General features: G+C 45.3%; 1 protein-coding gene across 1 annotated transcript in view; it reads right to left on the bottom strand.

Annotated features, from left to right (window-relative positions):
* Cdkl1 (cyclin dependent kinase like 1) overlaps positions 1-20,387 on the bottom strand; it is a 42,470-nt gene extending 22,083 nt beyond the window's left edge. Inside the window, exons 1-2 of the mRNA XM_013115400.3 lie at positions 20,012-20,387; positions 19,101-19,387 (exon numbers count right to left, since the gene is read on the bottom strand). Of these exons, the coding sequence (XP_012970854.1) occupies positions 19,101-19,268 (168 nt within the window). The 5' untranslated portion in view covers positions 19,269-19,387; positions 20,012-20,387. The remainder of the gene's footprint in view (positions 1-19,100; positions 19,388-20,011) is intronic.
* Between the last annotated feature and the right edge of the window lie 6,998 nt (positions 20,388-27,385).

Genomic DNA, 27,385 nt, shown 5'->3' with positions numbered 1-27,385 from the left:
TCCTTTTCCCAAATAATCTTTGATAGTTGTTACTTTTCCTGTTATTGTGGCGAAACACTGAGGAAAAGCAATATACGGGAAGATGGGCTTGTTTGGCTTACAGTCTGTATGAGGTAGCTGATAACATTGTCTGTCAGAAAGCAGAGACTGTCACAAAGTGGGTCTGGACTATAAAACCTCAGGTCCCACCTCCACTTGCCCTGTGACCTCCCTTGCAAGGCTCCGTGACCTTCCAAAGCAATGCATCATCTGGTGACCAAGTATTCAAACACAAGAGTATCTTGAAACATTTCACATGCAAACCACAACAGCTGCTAATGGTTTTCTACAAGGGTTTTGTAGTCAAGTTTTCTTTATCTTGTTAACTTTTCTCCCTGATTAAAAATATCATGATAAACCGGCACATCCTTTAATCCCAGCACTCAGAGGCAGAAGCAGATGGATCTGTGTGAGTTCGAGGCCAGCTTGTTGTACAGAATGAGTTCCAGGACAGCCAGTGCAATACAAAGAAACCCTGTCTCAAAACAACCCCCCCAAAGTAATAAAATATATACAGCCCAATTTGTAAGCATTTAAAAGTGTGTAGTTCGGTGATGCTAAGCACACTCACATTTAAGCATGATAACTGCGGTAGGACATACCTCACTGTGGTCCATTCTCAGCAGGAACCGAGTTCAGAGTTCCTTTGGGAATCACAGAGAAACAGGAGACCCTTTGTCCACCAGCTGCCAGGTGGCACCTGCTTGCCTAGGCGCTCTTACTTCATTCAGCCTAGAGTTGAAGAGTACTTAAAACTACTGTTTTACACTAAATCCAAAGGCCACCCAATTTCTTCCTTTTCTCTGGGCTCATGCCCATCTTAGCAAAGTTGTAAAATAATCCGATGTGTTTTCCAAACTCCAGTATTCTTATTATTAAGTGAGGATCATTATTTCCCACACCCAATCCATCTCTAGAACTCTTTCTGTGTGCAAGCCTGAAACATTGCATCCATCAAAGAATACTCACCCCAACACAAGAAAGCAATAATTCCTCATGGCCCCCTACCCCACCTTACCCCTACCAAAACAAATAGCCTCCTTTCCCCATGAAGACCAGGCACAGACTGCTGGGCTGTATCAGGAGAGGACTTTGCTCAGGCCCTTTGAGGAAGGGAAGGAATGTGTCTCCAGGGTGAAGCTCACCCTCGATGGCCATGAACACCGGTCCTGCAGGGCCGGGGGTGGGGTGGGGCTGAGCATTTAACTTTATCTCAGGTGCCATGGGAGGCCACAGGAAGCAAGTGCAGCGAGCGGTGACAAGCAGCCCAGTGGCTTGGAGCCCTATGGCTGTGGGGTTTGGAATGGCTCGCAAGAACAGACGGGAGGAGAGAGTGGCTTGGACCACACACAGCGGACAGAGATGGCAGAAAGGCGCTGTTTGGAGATACGTTTGTTACCAGAATAGTCGGAATGTGGCAATGCACTAGAGCTGAGAGACAAGGGAGGGGAAGATATCAAGAACAAATGAAGATTTGTTCAATGAGGGGATGCCAGCCGGGAGGAAGGGCCGGTCCACACAGAAGAAGCTGCTCTTGTGGGTCCTTCGACTTCACAGGACTCCGAGAATCCAGTGTATACAGGCCTGGTTTCCTGGAGTTAGAACAGGATAAAGCCGGAGAGTCCTCCTATGCGGTGGGGAAGCTGTAGGAAGAGTTGGCTAATACAGGGAGAAATCCAAAGAACCCCGACACCCAGAGATGAGGAAGAGGCAGAGAGGAAAGCCGGTCCCCATAGGCAAGAAAGATAAAGAACCGATCATCAGTGAAGGGCTGCTGGGAGGTCCGGTAGGCAGTGTCTGAGTGGCACCCGGGGACTTCTCATTTGGGGGGGTTTGCGGCCCATTGTGGTGTGGTGGCCCAGACTGTGGATTTGGCATCTCAAGCCACCTCCTTCCTCTCTGTCCATAACTCACTGGTCTGGGGGAGGGGTCAGGAGGACACTTTGGTCCTGAAGCTGGAAGCTGGTTCACAGTCTGTACCCTGTGGCTTTCACGCACTGCTTCGGTAATTGCGGATACTTGTGTATGAGGGCTCACTCTTAGGGTCCTTCCCGTGGCTCACAGGCTGGGCGAGGCACAGGGTAGCTGTGAGTGTAAACCAACGCAAAACTGGAAACACACTTAAACCACCACATAGTCCCCCTTGTAACTCTGTTGTGCAGTTCTTGAGTGTAACCTTTGCAGATGCCAATGCTTCGTCATGATGTCAGACAGTTGGGCGTGCCTGGGCCTTAGATATCTCCTCCTTTGTACAGAAGGGGCTTCTTGAGGGACATGTGAATTAATTAGATGACAAGAACCAAATGTCACATACAAGAAATGTAAATAGGCAGAACAGGCACAATTATCATATACACTACAAAGGTGTTGAGGCTTGTTTCACCATAATTACTCCTGGTTTATGAGGGGGGTGAAGCCATAGCCTCCAGTCTGGTTTTATTTCTTGACGTTCTGTCTCACGTTGGTCCGGTCTGGAAGGTCTTAGTAGCCCTTTCTAGGTCATTACCACTGTCCTCTGCTAACCTCTGTTAAAAGCAAGGCCTGGAACTGGGCTGTGGTGGCGCATGCCTTTAATCCCAGCAGAGGCAGAGGCAGGCGGATCACTGGGAGTTCAAGACCAGCCTGGTCTACAGAGCGAGTTCCAGGACAGCCTCCAAAGCCACAGAGAAACCGTGTCTCAGAAAAAAAAAAAACAAAAAACAAAAAAAAAACAAGGCTTGCTCAAGTTTGGAATTTGTCTCCCTTTTATTTTCTCTCTGTGGTAAATATTGGTGTTTCCATTATGCTGCCAATTGAAGTACTGTCTCTGACATTAAGAAGAAAAACTTCTTTTAGAAAGATTTATTACTTTTTATTTTATCTATGAGTGTTTTATCTGTATGTGCATATGCACACTTGTACATACAGTGACTACAAAGGCCAGAAGGCACCAGATCTGCTGGAACTAAAGTTGCAGACAGTTATGAAGCAAACAGGGTCCTCTGCAATAACAGCAAATGCTCTTAGTCACTGAGCCATCTCTCCATCCTCCAAGACTCCTGCTTATGTTTTAGTGTCCCCTCAAATGAATTTGGCTTTGTCTCCAGTTGGTTTTCCTATGAAGGGCAGAATGTCACACATCCTTCTTGGACGACTCCTATGCCTGCCACCAGTCCCATATCTTCCTTGGCCACCCACCTGTTATAATGAGCACAGGCACCCCTAGACGTCTGCTGTTCAGCACTTTAGGGACGTTAACATTCATTGCCAACACTTAAAGATCAGGAAATACTGCTTTAGAATCCTGGTCCTGAGGCTGCTCTGGGAAATGTTGGAGATCCGGCAACTCCAGGCCCATTATCTCTGTGGCTTTAATGAGCTCGCTCTGAGAGTGGTGGTTTACTTCAGAGGACCATGTGTTGGTACTCTCCCCTTCACTCCCAGTCCCCCGTGACACCAAGACCCAGTGAGAGAGCCCATCAGCAGCATCCTCACATCACCAACTCCAATGCTGGAGCAAGAGAACTATGCTATGTACCTGTGTTTCTATTAAAGTGGGAACACATACAGCAACAGAGAAGAATGAGCATTTCAAGACCTGTAACAAAGTGAATTTGTTCACTGAGATGAATCCATTCTCCAATACCTGCCTGGCCCTGAAGGTACTGGCTTAGGGACCTCTAGTGAGTCATTAAGTGGTCATGTGCTTTTAGACTGACCAGTACACAGATCATTGTGTCTGTGGTCCCTCCTGTCCCTCTGGTCTGTGTTCTTTGTGGGGGAGTGAGGGGATGTTGACCCTGTGTCTGTATTTTAGGAAAACACAGTTAACCTTTTTCTCAAAGACTATGTCTTGATTTTCCTTTCAAAAAACATTCTTCCCCTACAACTGTGGTAAATAGCAAAAGAACAGGAATTAAAGTTTAAAATGTGAAAGTTGTCTTAGTAGAATGTTTTTCACAATCCTTTAAAATTTTGGACATAACCCTTGGTCTCATAGACATTTTGGAGGGAGTCCTTCATGAGTTCCCATCCATCCAGAATGGAAATAGTGACACCCTTCCCTGTGCCCACAGTTTTGAAATGATTAACCCTGAGCCTGTCTCAAGGATTCCCAAACTGGCATACTGTATGTCTCTGGGGTTTGAGGCCCTGCTGCCTCTATGGGCTTCTCTCTTTCCCGGTCTCCCATCCCCACGGGTACCTCCTAAAGTAAACACTAACACACAGTCCCACGTCTTAGATTTTAACTTCTGGGGCAGAGGCACACATTGACCACATCAGGTGTTGGCATGAGCAGTGTGCCCAACTCCATCTGCAGAGTGAAGCTCTCGATCTGGATCAGTCAGTAGTCAGGCGGAACTGCATCTCTGCAGGTTGGGTGTGCTGGTCAGAAGGCAGCCCAATGCAGAACCAACACAAACATGAACACTTCTACTAGTGTTGGTTTTGGATGAGGTGCAGGTGGCTTGTGCAACAGCAGTAGCACAAGAGAAAAATGGGGAAGTGGAGATTATAAGGAGTGTCGCACGATCTGGCTTTTATTAGCTCTTTTAAATCATTACAAAAGAAAGGAGAAAATGACAGGTCAGGCTTAGTCACCAGACAGCCTTCGGCTCAGCAATCAGAGGATTTGCCAACAGTGGTCTAAGGGACTTTGTCTCCCGTGGAGACAGGACTGACTGCTGAAAAGACTTCACTTTCAAAATACTGTATTCCAAAGGAGACCATGTACAGTCTCAAGAGGTCCCCACACCAGAGTCAGGGTTAGGGTCAGAAAAGAGAAGAACCTGTGATGTTCGGGATGATGAGCCTGGAAACCCTAAACCCTAAAATTTCCCAAACCCCTGGGCTTGCAGAAGTTTGCACACTGGTAGAAACTGTTTCCACAGTCTGAAGACCCCTCCCATGGTTCAAGTGCCTCTGTAGAGGATGCTCGTCCTCTTTGTTCCTCCAGGCCAAAGGACCCCTCAGCACAATGAAGCCGCCTGAAGAAGGCAGCAAGGAGGAAGTAATCATCTTCAGAGACTGACAGGACCTGGCTCATCTGGGCCAGCAGGAGTCTGAGGGGCTTGAACCATGAGCATAGCAAAATATAAAGCTGCATGGACAAGTTCATTGATGGGAGAGCCCTGACCTGTGGCTTGGGACTTAAATAAGGGCAACTGGAGATAGTTTATGCTTCTGGCTCACTGGTAGAGGTTGGGCTTTCATCAGATAATGCACGCAGACTGGAACTGCCTCAGCAGAGCATTGAGGAAAGGATCAGGGCAAGTTGAGGAGGTAGAGATTCTAGACTGGATTATTAGGTGGATCTGCGGAGCCCCCTCCCCGCTATACCCCATCATGTTTCCTTTGAAGGTCCAGCAAATTCTTTCACTACTAGAGCGCCACAAACAGTAAGGATGCTGTTGACTTGGAGGTTCATCCATGGCTGTTTGGGGTGGGCTGAGTGGAAAAGGCTGTCTTGTATTGAAGTTGCTACCATGGGAATTAGTCTCTCGACTTCCAGTGGGAACATGATTCCAGAGTGGCCAACACCTGGTGCCCAGAGTGTCATATAATGACTGCAAGGCCAGAATGCCTCATTTTACCCAGCTCTGAGCTGATCCACACCATGCCGTGCCATGGAGTCCTGATGGGGAGTAGGGAGAGGCTAATGTATTAATTGATTTGTATTAGCACAAAGAATTGACAGGTGACAAAGCTGATGCTGGCCTTTAGGGTGGAACACTGAAGTTCTTCATTCAGGTTATAAACCAAAATAACGTTGAGGGAGGACCCTGTGACACCACCACAGGTGTTCCCAAAGGGATCTGTGACCAGTTCCAAGTAAACCCACAGTGTGATCAGCTCTGTGGTCTGAGCACCTATATCGCAGAGCCCATGTGTTCTCAGAACCCCAGGTTAGAGTCCTGACTCACAGAGGGCTGAACAGATCCATGGAGCCATGCTTGAAACCATTCCCTCCACTCCCAAGTGCAAATTTGGGGCAGAGGCTTTTGGCAGCTGGCAAACATTGGCTTCATGACCTACACAGTAAGAGGGGGACCAACTGAAGCCCTCAGAACTGCCTACCTTCCTCTCAGCACAACCCTGAATAAAACAGTCCAAAGGAAAACTCCATCTTGGGGAAAGAAAAGGCAGGGCAGCCAGGCTAAGGAGTATTCGTAGCCTTGCTGGAAGCCACTCGGGGGGACAGAATGTGCCAAGCTGCTTGTCTGCCTGGACACCTGGCCTGAGGTCTCTCGTGGAACTTTCTGAAAACCCAGCAGGCCAGTGATGTGTGCAGTGAATGATGGAGCTGTTCTGTTGTGGAAATACCATGAAAGAATTATTAGTACCACCGTGGCCACAATGGAAAGTGCCGCTGAGCTGGCATGGATGAGGGCGTCAGGCACCGGCAGCTATAAAACAGGTTGTCTCTCACTGTGGTTGGTAACATTGTTTGTTTAGAAACTCCCACCTTTTATTCTTCCAACAGACATGGAGGCCAAGTTCAATGATTTTCGGAGACACAATTTTACCCACTGGTATTTTGACTAGAGGGCCCTTAAGGTTAATAAACAATAAAGAAGGGTAATAATTAACAAGAGAATATGCTGGTTGAAAGCAAATTTGCAGAATAAAACATTAATCCTGCCAAATGTACAACTGAATTAAAACATTTTAAAAGCCTGAGTGAAAGGCATGCCCCTGACCCAGTATAAAAGAAAAGATTCCACTCTGAAGGAAAATTACTACCTTCGGGTATGGTTTGGGTACTTCATGAAATAAAATATCATATAGCATGTCTGGCTAGAATTCTTGTAGGTTGAAAAAAACATAATTTAAATGGAAAAGAAAGCAGTTAGAGAATGTTTTAAAAATCAAGGTGAATTATACAACCACTCACTTTGAAAGCATAACATTCTGTTATGCAACAAAGTGAATATAGTTAATAATTATATAATAATATGAACTATTCAAAATAATGCAAAGATGGGATTTTTAAATGTTTTCATCACAAAAACTTAACAGATATTTTGGGGCCTAGGAAGATATTGCAGTCGGTAAGTGCTTCCCTTGTAAGGCTAACGATTGGAGCTGTCCCAAGATCCCCATGGAAAGATCAGATATAGTGGCATATGATCCTGACTGGGGTGGAGATAGGAGACTAGACAACCTTGGCCCAGGCCAATGAGAGAACCTGCCTCAAAATACAAGGTACCCACCTTGTGTTTGTATTGATGGTGTCTGACGATGAAAACCCAAGGCTGTCCTCTGACCTCCACAGCATGTACACACTCACTCAAGCTCACCTGCGTACACACATATACATGCCCACAATCACACACAAGTGGACCAAGGGAGGACAAATGTTTGATAGGCTTGCTAATTACCTTGATTTGATCATGCCACAGTATAAGCATATATCAAACATCACATCAATGAACTGTACAATTATTATTTGTCATGAATGATTCATTTCCCAGCAATACACCCACCCAATCTATCCAAAATTTTTTTCAAAAATAATTTATTCTGCCTCCTCTTGTCCCGAGGTATTTTATTTTCTTGAGCCCGGTGTGTGACATAGGACACAGCGTCTGTGACACTGACTGACTGGTGAACAGGCTTAATCACACTGTGGGCTGGTGGCCTTGAAGACACTAATTTACTTGCTTGTTTACCTCTGTTCCTTTGTGCTTGAAATATTTGCCTGTCAGTTTATTGCATGGGCTCTCACTGGCAGCCAGAATACAATCTGTGTGGATAAACACTTGTGGGCTAAGCCAAAACATCTTCAAGTAAACAAACAAAACAGCCGGTTACTATTTGCAGTTTGCACATTATCTTGTAGAAATGAAATGAAGCAGGTCTCCACTTGTTAAACAAATAGAGGCATGATAAGGAGCTGTTTGGTTTCTTTATTGTAGGCAAGAAACTGCTCCCATTGTCTTCCACGATATTGGCAACCAGTTTACATGAATGCCCAGCGTCGGTCTATCCTGTTAGAAAACAAAACAAGAAACCTCCATTGCCCACCTCCTGAAGACTTAAGGACTGCACAGAACAAAAGCCAAAGAGTCCAAAGTCCCTAAATCAGCAGCCTCATGGCCAAACTGTATCTGCAGATTCTGTGTTGTATGGGGCCTGATCAATGTGAGAATTTTTTAAATTACTTAACACTTTAAAAGGAACCAGGCTCCTGGAGAAATGGCTGATCACAGTGTGGGGTCAGGACGAGTCCAGGACACTTTATTTGCCTATCACACAGTGAAGTCTTCAAACAATGGTGGACGCCTGTCAGAACCCAGGAACAGACTGACGAGGGACAAATAGCCATACATGTGACACTTGGGAATCAAAAAGCATATAATGTGTTGAATTTAAACATGCATGAATATATAATGATATTAGTAAGTATGTGTCTGAAGGGCAGAAGTTCTTTTCTAACAGTAAGTAAGAAAAAATGTATAGTAAAACAACTGTCACAATAATTGATTCAGGGAAGATCACCAATGGATAGTAGAACCGGTTAACTACATTTATTAGGGGTTTTGTTTGTTTCATTTAGGGGGTATTTTGTTGTTGTTTTGAGACAGGGTCTTACTATGTAGCCCTGGCTGGTCTGGGACTCACTAGATAGACCAGGCTAGCCTTGATCTCAGAGATCCTCCTGCCTCTGCCTCCTGTACGTATCACCACAACCAACTGCATATTAATTTTTTTGCACTTCATAAACAAATAGTTATGTAGCTACTACTGGGAAAATATGAAACATTTGGTAACAGCTATGCATTGAATAAGAGTATGGAACTGATAAATTTCACAATATGGCTATTATATAGAAGAAGGACCTTGAGCCAAATATCTAGAGAGATGGCCCAGCCAAGAATGTAGGGGAGGGGAAGAGCTGTAAGAGAAAGAAACTGAGATGTGGGTAGAGACGGAGGGCAGCGAGGCTCCAACGGCTGGCGAACACATCTAGTTAAAGGTCTGTGGGTATCAACTGCACTGTTCTTTTTACTTTTTAAATGTTCTGAATTTGGGGGCCAGGGAGATGGTTCAGAGGGTAGAAATCTAGCTTCACAAGCCTGATGACTTGAGATCTACTCCCAGAACTGACATAAAAAGTTGTGTTCGATGGTGTGAATCTGTCATCTCTACCCTCCTCTAGCGGGATGGGAGGTAGAGTCAGAACTGCTTAGAAGCTAGCGAGCCACACAGCCTGGGATCCAAAGCACAGTAGCAGAGCCAAGAGAGACTCTGTCCCAACAAGGCAGAGGGCAAGGGCTGGCTCCTGGAAGCTCTCCTCTGAACTCCATACGCATGCCGCAGCCACATGGACTTGTCGTCACATAACACACATGCATACAAAAAAATAAATGTTTCGAATTTTTAAAAAACATTGTAGAGGAAAATATCTCAGGAGATATCACACAAGATTCTAATTTCTTGTCAAAAGAACTGAGTGGACAGCCTATGGGGCTGAACTTCGGTTCCATTTAGACATGAGATCACCAGTTTACACCAGTTCCTACCTCCCCACCCACCAACACCTGCCTATTTGTGCTATTAATATGGTCCTTACAATACTTGAGTTTGTGAATCTAGTCTTGTACAATCCATAACAGATAATGCTGAACTCGGCTGAAACAATTAGGGAACTAATACTAATTTTCATTACTAATGGATTGCATTATTAATTCATTTTCATAAGCAAATAGAACAAGTTGAAGAAAAGAAGCCTAGAAAGGGCTCCATTTGGCCACAACAAAATTAAATCTTTTTCCTTTTTTTTTCTTTATTTTTGCTAGGACCAAACACCACAAGATTACCCACTGAGGCTTTTGCTTGCATGTGAAACATTCCTCCAACTAACGCTGGGCAAGCTGATGCCTTTAAAAAGATGAAAGCATTGGCTAGGCTGTGTGCTGGGGTGGGCACTCACGTGCCATGTTGGTGGTATTTAGTGGCATGGGCCTGGCACAAAGCTCATGTTAGGTGCTTAGTTAATGCTCTTGTTGAATAACTGGAAGCCTTAGAGGTCCCATTTCTCCAAGCAGGGCCTGGCAGCAGGCTTGTGACTTGTCACAGTATTCCTGATCTGAAGTTTACAGGTAGTGAGCCTTGCCTGGAGCAAGTCCCTTTGGAGACCATCCCAAGTTCACATCCCACCGTCTGCCTTTCTCCATTAGCTTTTTTTTCTGTCCTCTGTGACTGCTGCTTTTGACCTTCACTCTTCCTGCTTCCTGAGGCTGCCTGGCCACAGCTCCATGTTTGGCTCGAGAGCCCTGACTGCTCCCCTCAGCAAAAAGTCAGTGAAGCAGTACCAGGCAGAGACATAAATCAGGAGATAAGGGCAGGCAGGGTTCCAGCAGGCATTCGAGCTTGTTCAAGGTCACCTGACAGCCCTAAGCAGGATCCAACACTGAGGTCCCGAGCCACAGCTCTGGGGCCATACAGTCACACAGCTGTGTCCCCACTGGAAGGTGAGGGGACGGCAGCAGCAGCTTCTCCCGGCACCATGCATGCTACGACTTAAGGCAGTGGAGAGCATTTTCTGCCAAGCACTATATACCAGTCTCATTCACACCGAGGTACCTTTCTCATTTCTATTTTCCTGAGGTGTCATTTTACACATCTTTCCCTAGCTGCTTACAAAAGAAACCTTAAGGCTTCAAATATATCAGATAGTTGTATACACATTTCATGTGTATCTGTTATTTACACAATAAAAAGATTAGACATTTTGTCATCCTCCTGTAAGAACTGATTTAGATCCTTTTGGGGGGTGATATTGTTCTCACTAAGGATGCATTCTGGAGGGCCAGAAAAATGTCTCAATAGTTAAGACACTTGCCCAAAATCCTGATGATTTGAGTTAGGTCCTCAGGACCTCATGGTAGCAGGAGAACTGATTACTGCAGGTTGGCCTCTAATGTCCACATGTACACCAAGTCACATGCATATATACAAACAAATGTAATAAAAGTATTTTTGAAAGAATGCACACTGTAGGCTCAGTTGGTAAAGAGCTTGCTATGCAGAGGTAAGGACCTGAGTTCAATACCTAGGACCCACATAAACAAGCTAGGCAAGGCTAGGCAAGGCAGTGCACACCTTTAATCTCAACTCTGGGGAGGCAGAGATAGGTAGATCTTTATGAGTTCAAGACTAGCCTGGTATACATATGGAGTGCAAAGTTAGCCAAGGCTACATAGAAAGACCTTATAGAGATCAGGTATGGTGGTCTCCAGCCCTGGGAAGGCAAAAACAAGCAGGTCCCTGGGGCTCTTGGTCAAAGAAAGACCCTGTCTCAAAAAACAAACAAACAAGCAAACAAAAAATGAGGTGGACAGCACCTAAAGAATAACAGAGATTGTGCCAAAGCAATCTACAGACTCAGTGCAATCCCCATCAAAATCCCAGCACAATTCTTCACAGACCTTGAAAGAACAATTCTCAACTTTATATGGAAAAACAAAAAACCCAGGGTAGCCAAGACAACCCTGCTCAACAAAACAACATCTGGAGGCATCACCATCCCTGACTGCAAGCTCCAATATAGAGCTATAGTCCTGAAAACAGTTTGGTATTGGCACAAAAATACACAGGTAGACCAATGGAATCAAATTGAAAGCCCTGAGATTAATCCACAAACCTATGAACACCTGTTTTTCGACAAAGAATCTAAAATTATACAATGGAAAAAAGATAGCATCTTCAACAAATGGTGCTGGCATAACTGGATGCTGGCATGTAGAAGACTGCAGATAGATCCATGCCTATTGCCTTGCACAAAACTTAAGTCCAAATGGATATAAGTCCTCAATATAAATCCAGTCACACTGAACCTGTTAGAAGAGAAAGTGGGAGGTACCCTTGAACGAATTGGTACAGGAGCCTGCTTCCTGAACATAACACCAGTAGCACAGACATTGAGATGGACAATTAATAAATGGGACCTGCTGAAGCTGAGAAGCTTCTGTAAGGCAAAGGACACAGTCAGCAAGACAAAAAGGCAGCCCGCAGAATGGGAAAAGATATTCACTAACCCCACATCTGACAGAGGGATGATCTCCAAAATTTATAAAGAACTCAAGAAGCAAGTCTCCAAAATACCAAAGGATCCAAGTAAAAAGTGTGGTACAGAACTAAATAGAGAATTTTCAATAGAGGAGTCTAAAATGGTTGAGAGGCACATCAGAAAATGCTCAACATCCTTAGCCATTAGGGAAATGCAAATCAAAACAACTCTGAGATATCATCTTACTCCTGTCAGAATGGCTAAAATCAAAAACACCAATGACAATTTATGCTGGAGAGGATGTGGAGAAAGGGGAACACTCCCCCATTGCTGGTGGGAGTGCAAACTTGTATAGCCACTTTGAAAATCATTATGGAGATTCCTCAGAAAAATGGGAATCAGTCTACCACAAGACCCAGCAATTCCCCCCCCCAAAAAAAAAGAAAAAAAGAAAAAAGCCTTAGCCGGGCAGTGGTGGCCCACGCCTTTAATCCCAGCACTCGGGAGGCAGAGGCAGGCGGATCTTTGTGCGTTCGAGGCCAGGCTGGACCGATAGCCTCCGAAACAATACAGAGAAACCCTGTCTCGTAAAAACCAAAAAAAAAAAAAAAAAAAAAAAAAAAAAAGACCCAGCAATTCCACTCTTAGGCATATACCCAAAAGATGCCCATTCATACAGCAAGGATGTCTGTTCCACTATGTTCATAGCAGCATTATATGTAATAGCTAGATCCTGGAAGCAACCTAGATGCCCCACAACTGAAGAGTGGATAGAGAAAATGTGGTACATTTACATAATGGAGTACTACTCAATGGAAAAAAAAAAACAATGGAATCTTGAAATTTGCAGGCAAACAGATAGCACTAGAAGTAACCATCCTGAGTGAGGTAACCCAGTCACAAAAAAGATAAACATGGTATGTACTCATGCATATATGGATTTTAGATATGGATCAGGGGAGTCTCAGCCTACAATCCCAGTGCCAGTGAGTCTGGGAAACAGGGAGGTTCACAAGAGAGATATGCATGATACTCCAGAGAAGTGGAATGAGCCAAGATCTCCTGAGATGACTGGGAACATCGGGTAAGGGGAGAGGGAACCAGGAAAAAGAGAAGGGGAGAAGAGGAGGGGAGAAGAAGGCATGGGGGAGCAAGAAGGTTGAGTCAAGCTAAGAATAGAGGAGAGAAGGATGAGAGATACCATAATAGATGGAGTCACTATAGGATTGAGGAGAGAGCTGACACTAGTGAGATCTCCAGAGATCTACAAGGATAACACCAACCGACAAACTAAGCAATAGTGGAGAGACTACATTAATAGCCCCTCCTTGATAATAAGGTTGATGACTATCTTGTATGACATCCTAGAACCTTCATCCAGTGACTGATGGAAGCAGAGACAGATACCCACAGATAAACACTGAACTGAACTCCTGGAACCCAGTGACAGAAATGGAGGAGTGATGAGCAAAGGGGTCAAGACCGTGCTGGTGAAACCCACAAAGACAGCTGACTGGACAAGGGGGAGCTCTTGAACCCTAGACTGATGGCTGAGAGGCCAACAGGGGACTGATCCAGACTCCATGAATGTAGTGTCAGTGAGGAGGCCTCAGAAATCTCTGGGGCCTTGGGTAGTAGATCAGTGTTTACCATGGCATATGAATTAACTTTGGGAGCCCATTCCACATGGAGGGATGCTCTGTCAGTCTGGACACATGGGGAAGGGTCTAGGTCCTGCCCTGGATGAAATGACAAACTCTGGAGATCCCCCCAAGGAGGACCTCAACCTCCCTGGGGAATGATGTGGGGATTGTATGGGGGGCTGGAGGGGACTGGTGGAGGGACAAGGGAGGAGGGGAGGGAGAGGAAGCTGGGATTGATTCATGTTTCTAATTTAAACATATATTGAGGGGAAAAAAGGAAAAAAGAATAACAGAGGTTGACTTTGGCCTCCACTTTCACACACAAGTACACATACAAATTAGTGTGGTGTGTGCCCCGCCATGTGATGACTTTTGTAATATTTACAGCAGAGTGAGTGTTGTGGTGTTGGACACCAATCATGATCTTGTATATGCTATGCCAGGTTTCCACCACTAAGCAGCACATCTCCAGCCCAAGGTAAAGCTTCAGATGGGCACGCCCACCTTAATTCTCATCTCTGTTGGTAACAAATACTAACTTTTTCTCCTTAAAAAAAGTCTGGGGTGGGGCGGGGGAGGAAGGGAGGGAGAGGGAGCTGGGATTGACATGTGAAGCAAGCTCGTTTCTGAAATAAAAAAGAAAAGTCTCTAGAGTTAAGGAATGAGGACTGTGAGGAACCCCCATCCCCCCCGGTACTCATTCCCAACCTATGCTCAGGCTTCTGTGGGAGCCACAGGTCACGCATGGACGGGGCAAAATAGACTGTGAGGTCCCACAGCTGGTGGGATTGATGTGTAAAAGCCGCAGGGCTGGGTCTTAGGGATGGACTGAACTGGGTCTACATCCCAGCTTCCAGTCTAGGAGGGTTCTGGCAAACCATTCACTGTCCTGAACCAATATGCAAAACAGGACGCAAAAGCTACTTTCAGAGTGCTCACTTAGTGTTAACTGTGGAGTCTTAGGCAACGAACTGGCAGTTCAGCCACGTCTGCTGGCCCACCGGCTCCTACCTGCCAAGTGTAAATGTACAATGCGCCCTCCTGCTTTATCTCACTTTTCTTGTCTTGGGAGAGAGAACTGTCACGTGTTACTAGCTGTACTTGTAGTGGTTTGACTGAAGTTAGTCTGGCCTACTCTATTGCCCCTGTAGCACCTGCTGGAAGTTGCTCACCCAGACACCCACAGTCACACTCTCCTGTTTTTGATTTCCAACTCCTCCAGGGCCGTCTGTTCTCTCTCTAAGCTGGACGGGATAGATTCCTTCCTCTCTCAACAGCTCTACCACTTTACCCCAGCAGCAGCGGAGAGCAGGGACCTGGGAAGGAATTGACAATTCCATGTCCTTAACCACACGGTCCCTCTTGCTGGATACATAGATATCACTGGGGGTGCAATAGGAGAATGGGGCTGGGAGGGATTAAGCGCATTTGTATGCTTGCGTGTGTTCTATGCAAAGTCACTTCCCGCCATGGGGCCCCTGATGGTCTAGCGCATGATATCTGGCCTTTTTTGTGTACATGGGTGTATGTGAATTCATTTACGAGTGCCACAGCACACATCTGAAGGTCAGAAGGACAACATCACTTTCTACCTTGTCTGAGACTGGGATTCTATTGGCTCCACCTCCAATCTCCCTGTAGGGGCTGTTGAGATTCTAACTGGTCTGCTAATCATCTGTTTTTGTTTTTTAGAAGTGGTTTCTGGGAATTCAAACTCCAGTCGTAGCACTTATATAACAAGCACTTTTACCCACTGAGCCATCTCCCCAGTCCAATACCTGGCTTTGTGATTTCCGTGATTTTCTTTTCTGTCATCCTTCCTTCCTTCTTTCCTTTTTTCCTTCCTTCCATCTTTTTTCCTCTCTTTCTCCCTCCTTTTCTCCTCCCTCACCTCACCTCTCTGTCTCTGTCTGTCTGTCTGTCTGTCTGTCTGTTTCTCTCTCTCTCTCTCTCTCTCTCTCTCTCTCTCTCTCTCTCTCTCTCTCTCTCTCTCTCTCTCTCTCTCTCTCTCAAGACAGTGTTTCTCTCTGTGTAGCCCTGGCTGTCCTGGGACCCACTCTGTAGACTAGACTGGCCTCAAACTCACAGAGAACCACCTGCCTCTGTCTCCCAAGTGCTGAGATTAAAGGTATCTGCAGCTACTAGAAACCTTTTCCCTCTCTGACTTCAGGCTACTTTCATGACCACTCTTTCTGCCATGCAACAAGTCTTTAACACATCTAAAGGTTTAAAACCGAGTTATAGGACAGGCTTGAATTCCACAGCCGTTTCCCCTGATCTTGCTTTGTGTCTCCCCACATACTCACTTGCTTATTGCTGTTGTCTCTTGCTAAGATGCAAGTTCACAGGGGCAGCAGCCAAGAACAGTGCCTGGGATGTGGCAGAGTTCTGCAAACACGTGCCAAACACGCGCCAGTTATCCTGTGCACAGACATCTCTCCGAAAGAACCAGCTGAATGTAATTCATTCTTTCCTTCGTATGGTAGAAAGTAGATTTGAAAGAGCTGCTGAGCTAGTGTACCACAGCACGATTTTATTCCCATCACAAGAATGGTATTAACTTGTCTCCGGAGGACGATTTTTAATGGCGCAGTTGTTTACTTTTGTAATTTTATGAGACAACACTGCTGCCTACAGCTCTAAGGAGATAGTCACTTTTTCTTTCCTTTTTTTTTAAACAAGTTCAATGATAAAGTCTAGGAAAATTCCAATTGAAAATTAAGATATTGAAGAGTTTACTCTCACAAAGAGTCTTGGTGAGCACAGGGTTACATCTTTAGGTAGTGATATATTATTATAAAAACAGTTTTGTTTTGTAAAAAAAAAGATTCATATTTTTCCCCTTCAGTTGGTATGAAACAATGCTATTTGTAGTGTTTCCAGATTTTAGAGAAAGAAAAAAAAACCTTTAGTAAAAAACTTAGCAAGACAGAACTCTTGATATTATAATCCCCTGGCTATAGATTCCTGATGGGACTTCACACCCAAAAGGAAATTACAGAAGAAGTATGGCCTATAAGACCTCCCAGCTGGTTGCTAGACAATTACTTCCCACAGTTACATCTGTTTACAAAGAAACAACTTTAGTCTTAGGAAGTTTGTGGCTGTTACTGGGTCTTACTTTACATTGTGAAGCAGAGTCTGGAAAAGATTTACACAAGGAATTCCCAATTCTGTTACAATATGGAATCCAAGGGACCAACTAATCAAGGCAACTGGAACCACACAAACAGTATTTTGTTTTATAGGGTCTCTGTGTAGGACAGTACTTGATCTGGAAATCTTCTTGCCCCCAGATGTAGTATTAACAGTCATGAGATTTACAGTGCACTAGACAAATGATACTATTTCATTGATGGATAGTAAAGCTAAGAAAAGGGGCCTGCAAAACACACACACACACACACACATACACACACACACACACACACACACACACACACGCATGCACACACGCACGCACGCACGCACACAAAATGTCATGCATGGCACTGCAGAGAAAGTGAAGCTAGACGTTATTGCCAGTTGTTCTCTCTCTCAGGAAGGTCGTGTTTCCCACAGAGGGTGCCTTTTCCAGTTTTCATTTTACTATTAAAGTGTCTGATCTTTTAAGAAGCTTTGGTTATGAGAGCAAAGTAGTTAGCTTGGCTGTTGTTGTTTTTAAGTCCTGACGGGCTGAGGGTGTAGCGCAGAATATCACAGTTGACAGGTTCATGAGAGACCCTGGGTTCAGTCCCTAGGACAGAGTTCAAGGCTAGCCTGGTCTATAGACAAGACCCTGTTTCGAAGAACGGAAAGAGAAAACACAGCATGGCGTGGTGGTGTGAGTCTATGACCCAAGTACTTCACAGGACTCTGAGAAATCCTGATAACTACCTCAGTTGCTAAAGAGAAAAAGGTATGTTTTGAAACTTCAATGGTCCGTGAGTCTAAAAGTCTGCAACTGACAGCCTTTTAATAAAAAAAATAATCTTGGCAGGCTGGGCAGTGGTGGTGCACACCTTTCATCCCAGAAGTAGGGAGGCAGAGGCAGGCGGATCTCTGAGTTTGAGGCCAGTCTAGTCTATAGAGAGAGTTCCAGGACAGTCAGGGCTACACAGAGAAACCCTGTCTCTAAGATAAATAAATAAGTAAATATAAATAAATATTTTGGCTATTCAGAAGGAATAGCGTAATGGTCAAAGTTCCATTTCCTGCCTCAAGCCACCATTCTGCTTCTTCAGTGAGGCAGTCTGCTCTCTTTACTCCACAGCACTAGAAGAGCTCTTGCCAGTCACGGGGGCACAAGACCCGACACAGGCTCTGCACATGGGGATCTCAGCACAGCGCAAGTGAGATTGGGGTGAACTTTACTTCACCTACCTTCCAAGAGCTGAGATTCTGAAACATCTCTGTGCAACCCTCTTTTAGGCACAGTCAGGCTCAGGAAGAATTTACTGGATCAATGAAGACAATGTGATCTCACTTAACAACCCCCCCCCCCCCATTCACTTAGTTATCAAGTACACACCAAGTACATACTAGGTATCAGGAATATCATGTTATTGTGAAGACCTACAATTAAAGGGACAGAAAATCAGTAATCTCCCACCGCCTTACTTAGGCTAGGGAAGAAACATTAAGCTTAGAGGGTGGTGGCTTTCTGCTTTGAAATCAGCTCTGGCGTAGAGTTCCACTTCCTGAACACACGGGTCTTCAGGTGAGAACACAGACAGTCTTTACCATATCCATCACACACCTCCCTTTTTTTTTCCTAGATTACATTTGTATTTATTTTGGTACTGTGGAACACACAGATGCTACAGAGCAACCTAGGGGTCAGAGGTCAACTTGGGGGAACTGATTCTCACTCAAGTGGGATTGATCTGTAACACCTACTTTCCCTTAAGAGTTCATTACATTAACCCTAAAAAAATTCTACAAGAACATTTATCAGGAGCCTAGCAGGTATCACGGAGTGTGCTAGAAGGACACAGAGATACAGACACAAGCATGCTATATGGTACATGCTCCCACATACATGTGAGTACATACAGATGCACACACACCCCCACACAGCCCAAGAAAACAGGAAAGTGGATTTAAAATACTAATAGAAAACAGTCTGGAAGCTAAAAATTCAAGTACTCTAACAAAGTTGAGTCGTTTTAAATTCTTCTTATCAGGGACTCGGGAGAAGACTGCCTGCAGAAAAGATGACAGATGGCAAGTAATTGTAACTAGGGAGAAATGAAATACGTCAGTTTCGCTACACGTGAGGGCTGCCACACCTCTCCTTTTGACCTGCCTTGCATTCTTACATAACCGGTCCTCTGCGCACAGACTCAGGTGTTTGTGCCACCGAGGAGGACACGAAGCTGTGAGGGAAGGCGGATACCCCCGTCCCACAGCGTTATCTAACCCAGAAAAAGCGAATCAACTACCTTGAGCATGCGAATTTCTCGAAGGGCGATTTTCTTTATGACAGGGTCATCTTCAGTTTCCAGAAACCTCTTGATGGCCACGATCTGCCCCGTGTCTCTGTTTCTGCACTTGAACACCACCCCGTAGGAGCCTTCTCCAATCTTGCCAATTTTTTCGTATTTCTCCATCTCGGAGGAGTAAGTCTTCTTTGGAATGGACTTTCATATAGGTTTTAAACGTTGCTTATGAACTACGTGGGCGGCGGACCTCACTGGAGCCCCATCAAGCAGGAGCTGTGGTCCAGGATCTAGAGAAAACAAGGGCGCTAGTTATAGAATTAGGATCAACCAGGTGTGGACTCCACCCCCAGCAATGACATCACATCGCGGGCAAGGCTGGGAGCCTCCAGGTAGCTGCCGGGTGACCCAATTTCAATCGTCTGTTTCATTCCCTCGAGCTAAAAGATGCAGCCATCGTCCTAAAACGAGCCGAGCTGTAAGATAATCTATCTTTTTAACGTTGTGGTTCATGCGATCTAAGACACTTGAGCTGGCTGGAGCACCGCGAAGGCGAAGGGCTTTCCCGGTTCCAATTTCGGGTCTCATTTCCCTCCGGAAGAAGACACCGGGCGGGCAAGCGGGGCGACTGGGGGCCGCAGGAACCTCCCGCCCCTTCTCCCGGCGCCTCTCGGCCCAGCTCGTGCCCTGCCGCCTGAAGCCCTGCTGGGTCGCCGCCGCGATCCCCATGGGAACAGAACCGGCTGGGCGGGACCGCCCTCGGCCCTGCTGTCCCCGCAGCCACCTGGCAGGGTCCCAGATCCCGCTCTGCAGGTCCGCAGGATTCAGATCGTGGAAGGCAAAGCGTGGGGCGTCTGCGGGTGCACCCGGGCCCTCCTAGCAGCCCGCTCCTGCTACGGTGGCCAGGTCCATACCTTACATCGGCCACTCCTTGGTGTCTTGCCCGTGAACACCTGGCGGGGTCCTGCCCGGGGCTGCGGCTGCAGAAAATGAGTGAGAGAGAGGCAGTCGAGGGAGGCAGGTTGGCCTTCCCGCCCATGCAGTGTGGCCTTGGCGCGGGGCAGAGCCTGCCTTGATTTCCCCAGTCACCTCCTTATTGAACCTGTTAGAACACAGCGGCAGCGGCAGTGGATGGATGCGGTAGCCTCAACACTTTGTCAGCCCTTTCATCCCTTTTGCTAGGCGTCAAGGCGCGTGTGCCCTGGTGTCAGCACTTCAGCAGAGAAAATGTCTGCGAAACCCGGGCCAGCCCTGGCCAAGGAACGCTGCAAATCTGCACAGAGCTCAGCAAGAAGCTGGGTCTGGGCACACAGGGCGTGGCGACCGCCTGGCAAAGGCAGTACTGTGGTATAATGAGGTCCGGGGATGGGCTAGTGGTGGTCTGGGACGCCCACAGAAGTCGAGGGCAAATGCCAATCCCAGTTCTTGAATTTTGTCTTCTTGATAGCTTTGCCTTTCCCAGAGTATCACATAATTGGGGGTATACACTGCACAGCTTTTGAGGGTAAGCGTTTCATTTCACGGAATGCCTCTGAGACTCACATCTTGAATTTATCATCAGTGTCTTCCTTTTTCATGGCCGGGTAGCCTTCTGTTGTATGAATGTGCCGGTGTTTGTTTATTCATGCCTGGTTGAAGAATATCTAAATTGTTTCCAGTTTCGGGTGATTATACATGAGGCCACTATAGATGTCATGCATAGCCCTTTCGGCGACGCATGTTTTCATTTCTCTTGGGGAATCACTTAGGAGAGAAAACTTTTGCTTGCACATCAAGGTTACCTTTTGTAAGTAATCTCCGAAACGTTTTCATCTCGGGCTGTTCCATTTACCTTCCCACTAGCAGCGTTCCCATGGCGCCCCTTTGACTTTAGCCATCGAGAATGACTTATAATGGTTTTAATATGAATCAGACTCTTATTTGCCCTCTGGGTGTGTTCTCACATCAAGGTTCTGAGAGACTTCCGTAAGTTCTTTGGAATTTTTGTATAGACCACGAAATAGGGACAATATTAGTTTTCCTTAATCTGTTTGATTGTTTCTCTTTTCACTGGGTGAGTTCATCAGTGTGATGCTGAGAATAGCAAGACCACACCCTTTGTATTGTTGCTGAAAGCAATCTTAGACCAGGAAGCACGATACTGGCTATCTTTTAATTTATTATTATTATTATTTAGCTTGCTGTAGGCAGCCTCTAAGAGGGCCCTTAATGACCCTGCCTCTTGACAGTTGTGTCCATCCTTATGAACTCTCCTCCCCCGGAGCAGGCCTTCTTAAGTTTTACCCACTCTGCCCACTTTTTACAAGAGATTTTTTTTTTTAGCCTGGCCTAGGTTTACAGGTGTAGAAAAGAAGTTTACAAATTAGATGTTTTCTGAAATTTATTTTAAATTTAAATTATTCTTTGAGAATCAGGTATGGTGGCATGTTCTTGTAAACCCAACACTTGGGAGCTAAAGTCAGGAGGATCAGGAGTTTAAAGTCATCTTCCTAGGTGACACGGGCAGTTCAAGCCAGCCCAAGGCTACATGAGATCCTGTCTCAAAAATCCCCACCCCCTACATGCCACACCACACTACACCACACCACACTACACACACCACACACCACACCATACCACACCATACCACACACACCACACTACACCACACCACACACATCACACCACACCACACCACACCACACTACACACACCACACCATACCACACCATACCACACACACCACACTACACCACACCACACACACACACCACACCACACACACCACACACACACACCACACACACCACACACCACACCATACCACACCACACTAGACCACACCACACACACACCACACACACCACACACACCACACACCACACACACCACACTACACCACACCACACACACACCACACCACACACACACACCACACACCACACTACACTACACCACACACCACACCACACACAACACACACACACACCACACCACACTACACACACACACATACACTACACCACACACACACACCACACCACACCACACTACACCACACACACACACACCACAACACACACACACCACACCACACCACACCACACACCACACACACCACACACACACACACCACACCACACCACACTACACCACACACACCACACCACACACACACACCACACACACCACACACACACACCACACCACACCACACCACACTACACCACACACACACACACACCACAACACACACACACACACCACACCACACCACACTACACCACACACACCACACACCACACCACACACACACACACCACACACACACACCACAACACACCACACTACACCACACACACCACACACCACACCACACACACACACACACCACACCACACACACACACCACACCACACACACCACACACACACACACCACCACCACACTACACCACACACACACACACACCACACCACACTACACCACAGGACACCACACACACCACACCATACCACACACACACACACACACACACACACACACACCCCGATTCTTTGGTGTCTATATAATTTTATAATTTATTTAGGACAAAATGGTCATGCTTGTTTATTTTCACATAAAGAACATTTAATGCTGCAAGAGTATCTTCAACACTTTTTTTCAGAGTTGACTAATACCTGGATTTTACTAGACTCAGCACCGAGACAGTGTTCTGTGTAGCTGTGTGCTATAGGACAGCAGAAGTATGTTAGGGCCATTTCAAAAATTATTGGAAAATTTGTTTAAATCCCAAGCTAAAATTCATTTAATAGCATTTTTAAAAAAATGAAACTCAGGTCAGTAATTCAAACAGTGATTTAAAAAAAATTCTAAGAATGCAAGTTGGTGAGATATTAATTGGCTACTTAAAGGCCGAAGAACTACAGCAAAGTATTCAGAGTTTTTTTTTTTCCCCAAAATTAAACTGTTAAATCCTTACAGAAAAGCGCTGTGCTTATAACATGCCGGAGTCCTCAATGAGTGCAGGTGTTTCGGGCGGTGTTGGTTCCTGCTGAGCAGAGCGAAGGTGCTCACCATGCATGCACACTGAGTGTAAAACAAAGACTGCAGTGAAACGTCACCATCCCCAGAGTTGAGCACTCTCAGAGACACCTGGATCTGTTGTTGCTTTGGAATTAGCCTTTGGTGGTCAGGCGTTCAGAAATCTCTCGTTATTCCCAATCTTTCTCTTGACACTCCCGCAACCCAGTTTAGTTACACAACCCACCACCCGAGAAACCATGTGTGTCTACACTAGAGACTTAATTTTGAGAACTCAAACATGATAGAGTGATGGAATGCCACTTAGGAGATTATGACTTCCACCTTGGGTGCTCTCACTCACCTGCTCTGAAGAAAGCTGGGTGATATGCTGTGAGTGAGCCATGGAAAGGAACTGACAGGCCAGGAGGCAGAGAAGAGCCGAGGGCCCTACAATGATCATTCTTGAGAAAGTAAACCCTACCAGCAACCCGGTGAGTGAGCTGGAAGGTATCTTCAAGCCACCACTGACAACTTCAGTTCAACCCATGAAACCTCGAGCCAGAGGATCTGAGGATCCACCTGAGCCACAGCGGGATACCTTGACCTAAAACCTGTGTGATAAATGTGCCTTGTGTTCTGGATGGTTTGTTGAGTGTAAATAGAACTAACATTTTATGATGTTGAGTTCTCTTTAGTTTCTCTTTCCTTAGATGACTTTTTTGTTTTTAAATCACAAATGAGCACTGAATTTATCAAATTGTCTCCGTCTAGCCCTTTTTCCATGTTCATGTGTGTGTGGTATGTGTATGCATGTTTGTGTGTGCAGGTACATGTGTGTGAATGCATGTGGAGGCCTGAGGCTGAAGTCAGGAATCATCTTCCATAGTTCTTTGACCTCATTCTTCGAAGCAGGATCCATCAGTTAAACCAGGAACTCAGCCACATGGCTAGTCTCCCTAGCCTGCTTGCTCCACCTTCCAAGGCTGGGATTACAGGGCGGCTGCCAAGATCACCTAGCATTTATGTGGTTTCTGGGGATCCTAACTTGGGTCCTTATGCTTCCTGGCAAGCACTTTAACCACTCAACTATCTTCCACCCCCATCTTTGAGATGACGATATGATTCTTCTTTATTAAGTCTGTTGACATAATGCATTATATTGATTTGGAAAATGCTGAACCAACCTTTCAGTCCTGAGGTAAAACCACCTCACTGATGCTCTGCCATTCTGATATATTGCTTGCCTAGAGCAGTAATATTTAATTTTTGTTGATATATATTTTTTAAAATATTTACTCATTTTTATTTAATGTGTTAGTGTTTTACCTGCATGTATGTATATGCACCGCATGCTTGCTTGGTCCCCAAGGAGGTCAGAAGAGGGCATCGGATCCCCTGGAACTGGGGATACGGATGTTGGTGAGCATCAGGTGGGTGCTGGGACTGGAGCTTGGGTTCTCTGCAAGAGCAACAAGTGCTTTTAACTGCCAAGCCGACTCTGTAGCCCCACTGGCAGACATTTCTTGTTTTGAGATATATTGATCTGTAGTTTTCTGTGTCTAGAGAAGCTGATTCACAAATGATTTGGAAAACGTTTCCTGCTCCTATTATATAATCAAGAGATATTTACTTTTGATCAATACTATGAATTCCTTAAGTGTGTGGTAAAATTTGGCAGTAACTTCACACAGGCCAGGGGTTTTCCATGTTGAAATAGTTGTAACTATAAGTTCTATTTCTTTAAGGAATTAGAAGACTATTGAGGATATCTATTTCTTTCTGAGAGAGCTCTGTTTGCTTCTTTTGTTTGCTGACTTTGACTACTCCACCTAAATGAATGAATTTATTTGTCTTTATTACATTACACTGTTGTCTGTTAGATTTATAGTGATGCTTTCTTCCTGGTTTCTTTTGTTTGTAGGGGTCTGGGCCTCACTGTGGTGCCTAGACTAACCTTGAAATTTATGATCCTCCTGCCTCAGTTTTCAGAAAGCTAAGATTTTACGGGCTTGTGCCATCATGCCAGGGTATGTTTCATTCTTGATATTGGTGACTGTTTTCTTTGTTCAGGTTGGTTTATTGATTTTATTGGTCTGTTAAAACAACTATCTATCCCACTCTGTTGATTTCCTTATTGCTTTCTGTATTTTAATTATTGATTTTATCTCTAATTTCTTCTATTTTTCACTTTGTTTTTAGCTATTTTTTAAAAGATGGCAGCTTAGATCATTAATTTTAGATATTTTTATTTAAATATGACTTCAATGCCACTTCCAAACCATTACAAAGGCATCACAGAAATCTCAATGTATTTTTATTTTCATTTAGTTCAAAATATTTTCTAATTTCCTTTGTGAGTTCATATTTGACAGGTTTACTTTTATATATGTTGCTCAATTTCTAATGATTTAAGAATTTTCCAAATATTTTTCTGTAACTGATTTCCAGTTTAAATCCATTGTTTTCAGAGAACTGGCTATCTATAATTTAAATTATTTGAAATATGTGAAGGTTGCTTTTATGGCACATAATATAATTTGTGTTGGCAAATGCTTCTTTTTGACAATTAAGAAAATGCTTTGAAATGAAGTGAGGATGTCAATGTGAAGTTTTCCAGAGTTACCTTGTCCAAAGTTCATATGAGGTTAAACAAATTTTGTTTGGAAAATTAACTTTATGGACTCCACAAGGTTCAGTGCCCAAGGATCGTGGAACACGGCCAGGCCTAATGGTAGGTAGAACATTCTAGATGCTTAGGCCTAAGTAGGCGGTGAACCAGAAAGCTAGCGTGACTTCCATCTGTGAGTCGTTTTGTTTGGAAACAAACTGGAGCAAAAATTAGAGAACAACTTTGAAAAGGAGACAAACAGTTCATGTCACCACAGAAGAAGACACGGGGAGTGGACTGTCACAGCAAAGATCCTTTCTGTTGGCAAGTGAAGGACCGGTGTGGACAGCGTGTAACTCCCAGGAGGGAGCGCTTCAGAAGCGGGGAGAGGGCCTGCCTTGTGGGGTTTCCTCAAGTAAGTGCAAAGAACAGTGAAACTGTACAGTTTGCCACTTGCAGTGGTCTTTATTTGCAGTGTTGCCCCTGGGGGACAGCATGCATAGAACGGGGAATTTAAGTCGTTTACGGGAACAATAAACAGTGGAACATCACACAGTAACAGAAAGAGTATGGGGTTTGTAATCATGATCATCAGTGTCTGATGCCAGGCATGGTGATCACCGTTGCCTGGACAACAACACCAACCATGTACAACAGCTAATGAATGCTGACTTCAAGATAGGTCTTGTGCTAAGCATATTTTTGCACATGATCCTTACAGTAGCCTTCTGTAAGCATGTCATAGACATTATCGTCCTGAGGATTCAGAGGATGAGTAAGTCAGGAGACCCGGCTCACAGGCTGTGTAGTCAATGTTAGAATGCTGGCAGTTCAACTCCAGAGCCCTCCTTCCCGTCTGCCAATACTACCCAAGGCATAGGGGTAGATACTGGGATGTTTTTAGTTGGCCTCGGTGTTCTTATCATGGGCGATGTAGCACAACCCTCCTTCCTTCCTGGGAGAGGAGCCTTGCCGTGGCTCTTCCTTCTCATCCATGTGCCGCAGTCCCAAAGCTCAGGAGAATCCACCTCCTCCAAGTTGGACAGGACAAGGACGTTTTGCCTGAGTGCTGACCCTAGGACCAGCGCTAGCAGTGTTTCCCCCAGTTGTGTTTCTTATAAGGAAGAGGGAGTTGAGTCACAGACTTTGGAAAATGACACTGCTTAGCAGCTTGAGGAAGTCATTTGCGTATGTTTTCCCCACTTTAAGTGAATTTGGAAAGGAAATTGTTTTCAGGCACGTAAAAATAATCCTTAGTCGTTACCATGGGAACACTTACAGCCCAGGCTCCATGGTCCTTGTTTTCTCTACTCTTCACACCAGCCCCGCCGGCATTCAGCAGCTTTCATAGTCACTGAACAGGTAACAGTAGTTATCTGTTCTATAGCAGTTGCTGGGGCCCTGAGACGCAGACCAGTGTGTAGAGGGGTTGAAGCAGGTTTCATACTCGGCTCTACCTGGTTCCAAATGGGGCCAGAGCACCCAAGAACACGCTGGGAAGCATGCTCTGTGTAGTTTGGCTCTTTTTACTCTTGGGGGCCCACCATCCAGCTCCCAAACAATCACACATGGGGACTTCTTCTTTTCCTTTTTGTTGTTGTTGTTGCTTTTTGTTTTTCGAGACCGGTTTCTCTGTGGAATAGCCCTGGCTATCCTGGAACTCACTCTGTAGACC

This window comes from Mesocricetus auratus, unplaced genomic scaffold, assembly GCF_017639785.1.
Source record: "Mesocricetus auratus isolate SY011 unplaced genomic scaffold, BCM_Maur_2.0 Super-Scaffold_15014, whole genome shotgun sequence".
In the NCBI taxonomy this organism is placed as follows: Eukaryota; Metazoa; Chordata; class Mammalia; order Rodentia; family Cricetidae; genus Mesocricetus; species Mesocricetus auratus.
Note: the sequence above shows the minus strand (reverse complement) of the source record. Positions and strands in the feature narration are given on the sequence as shown.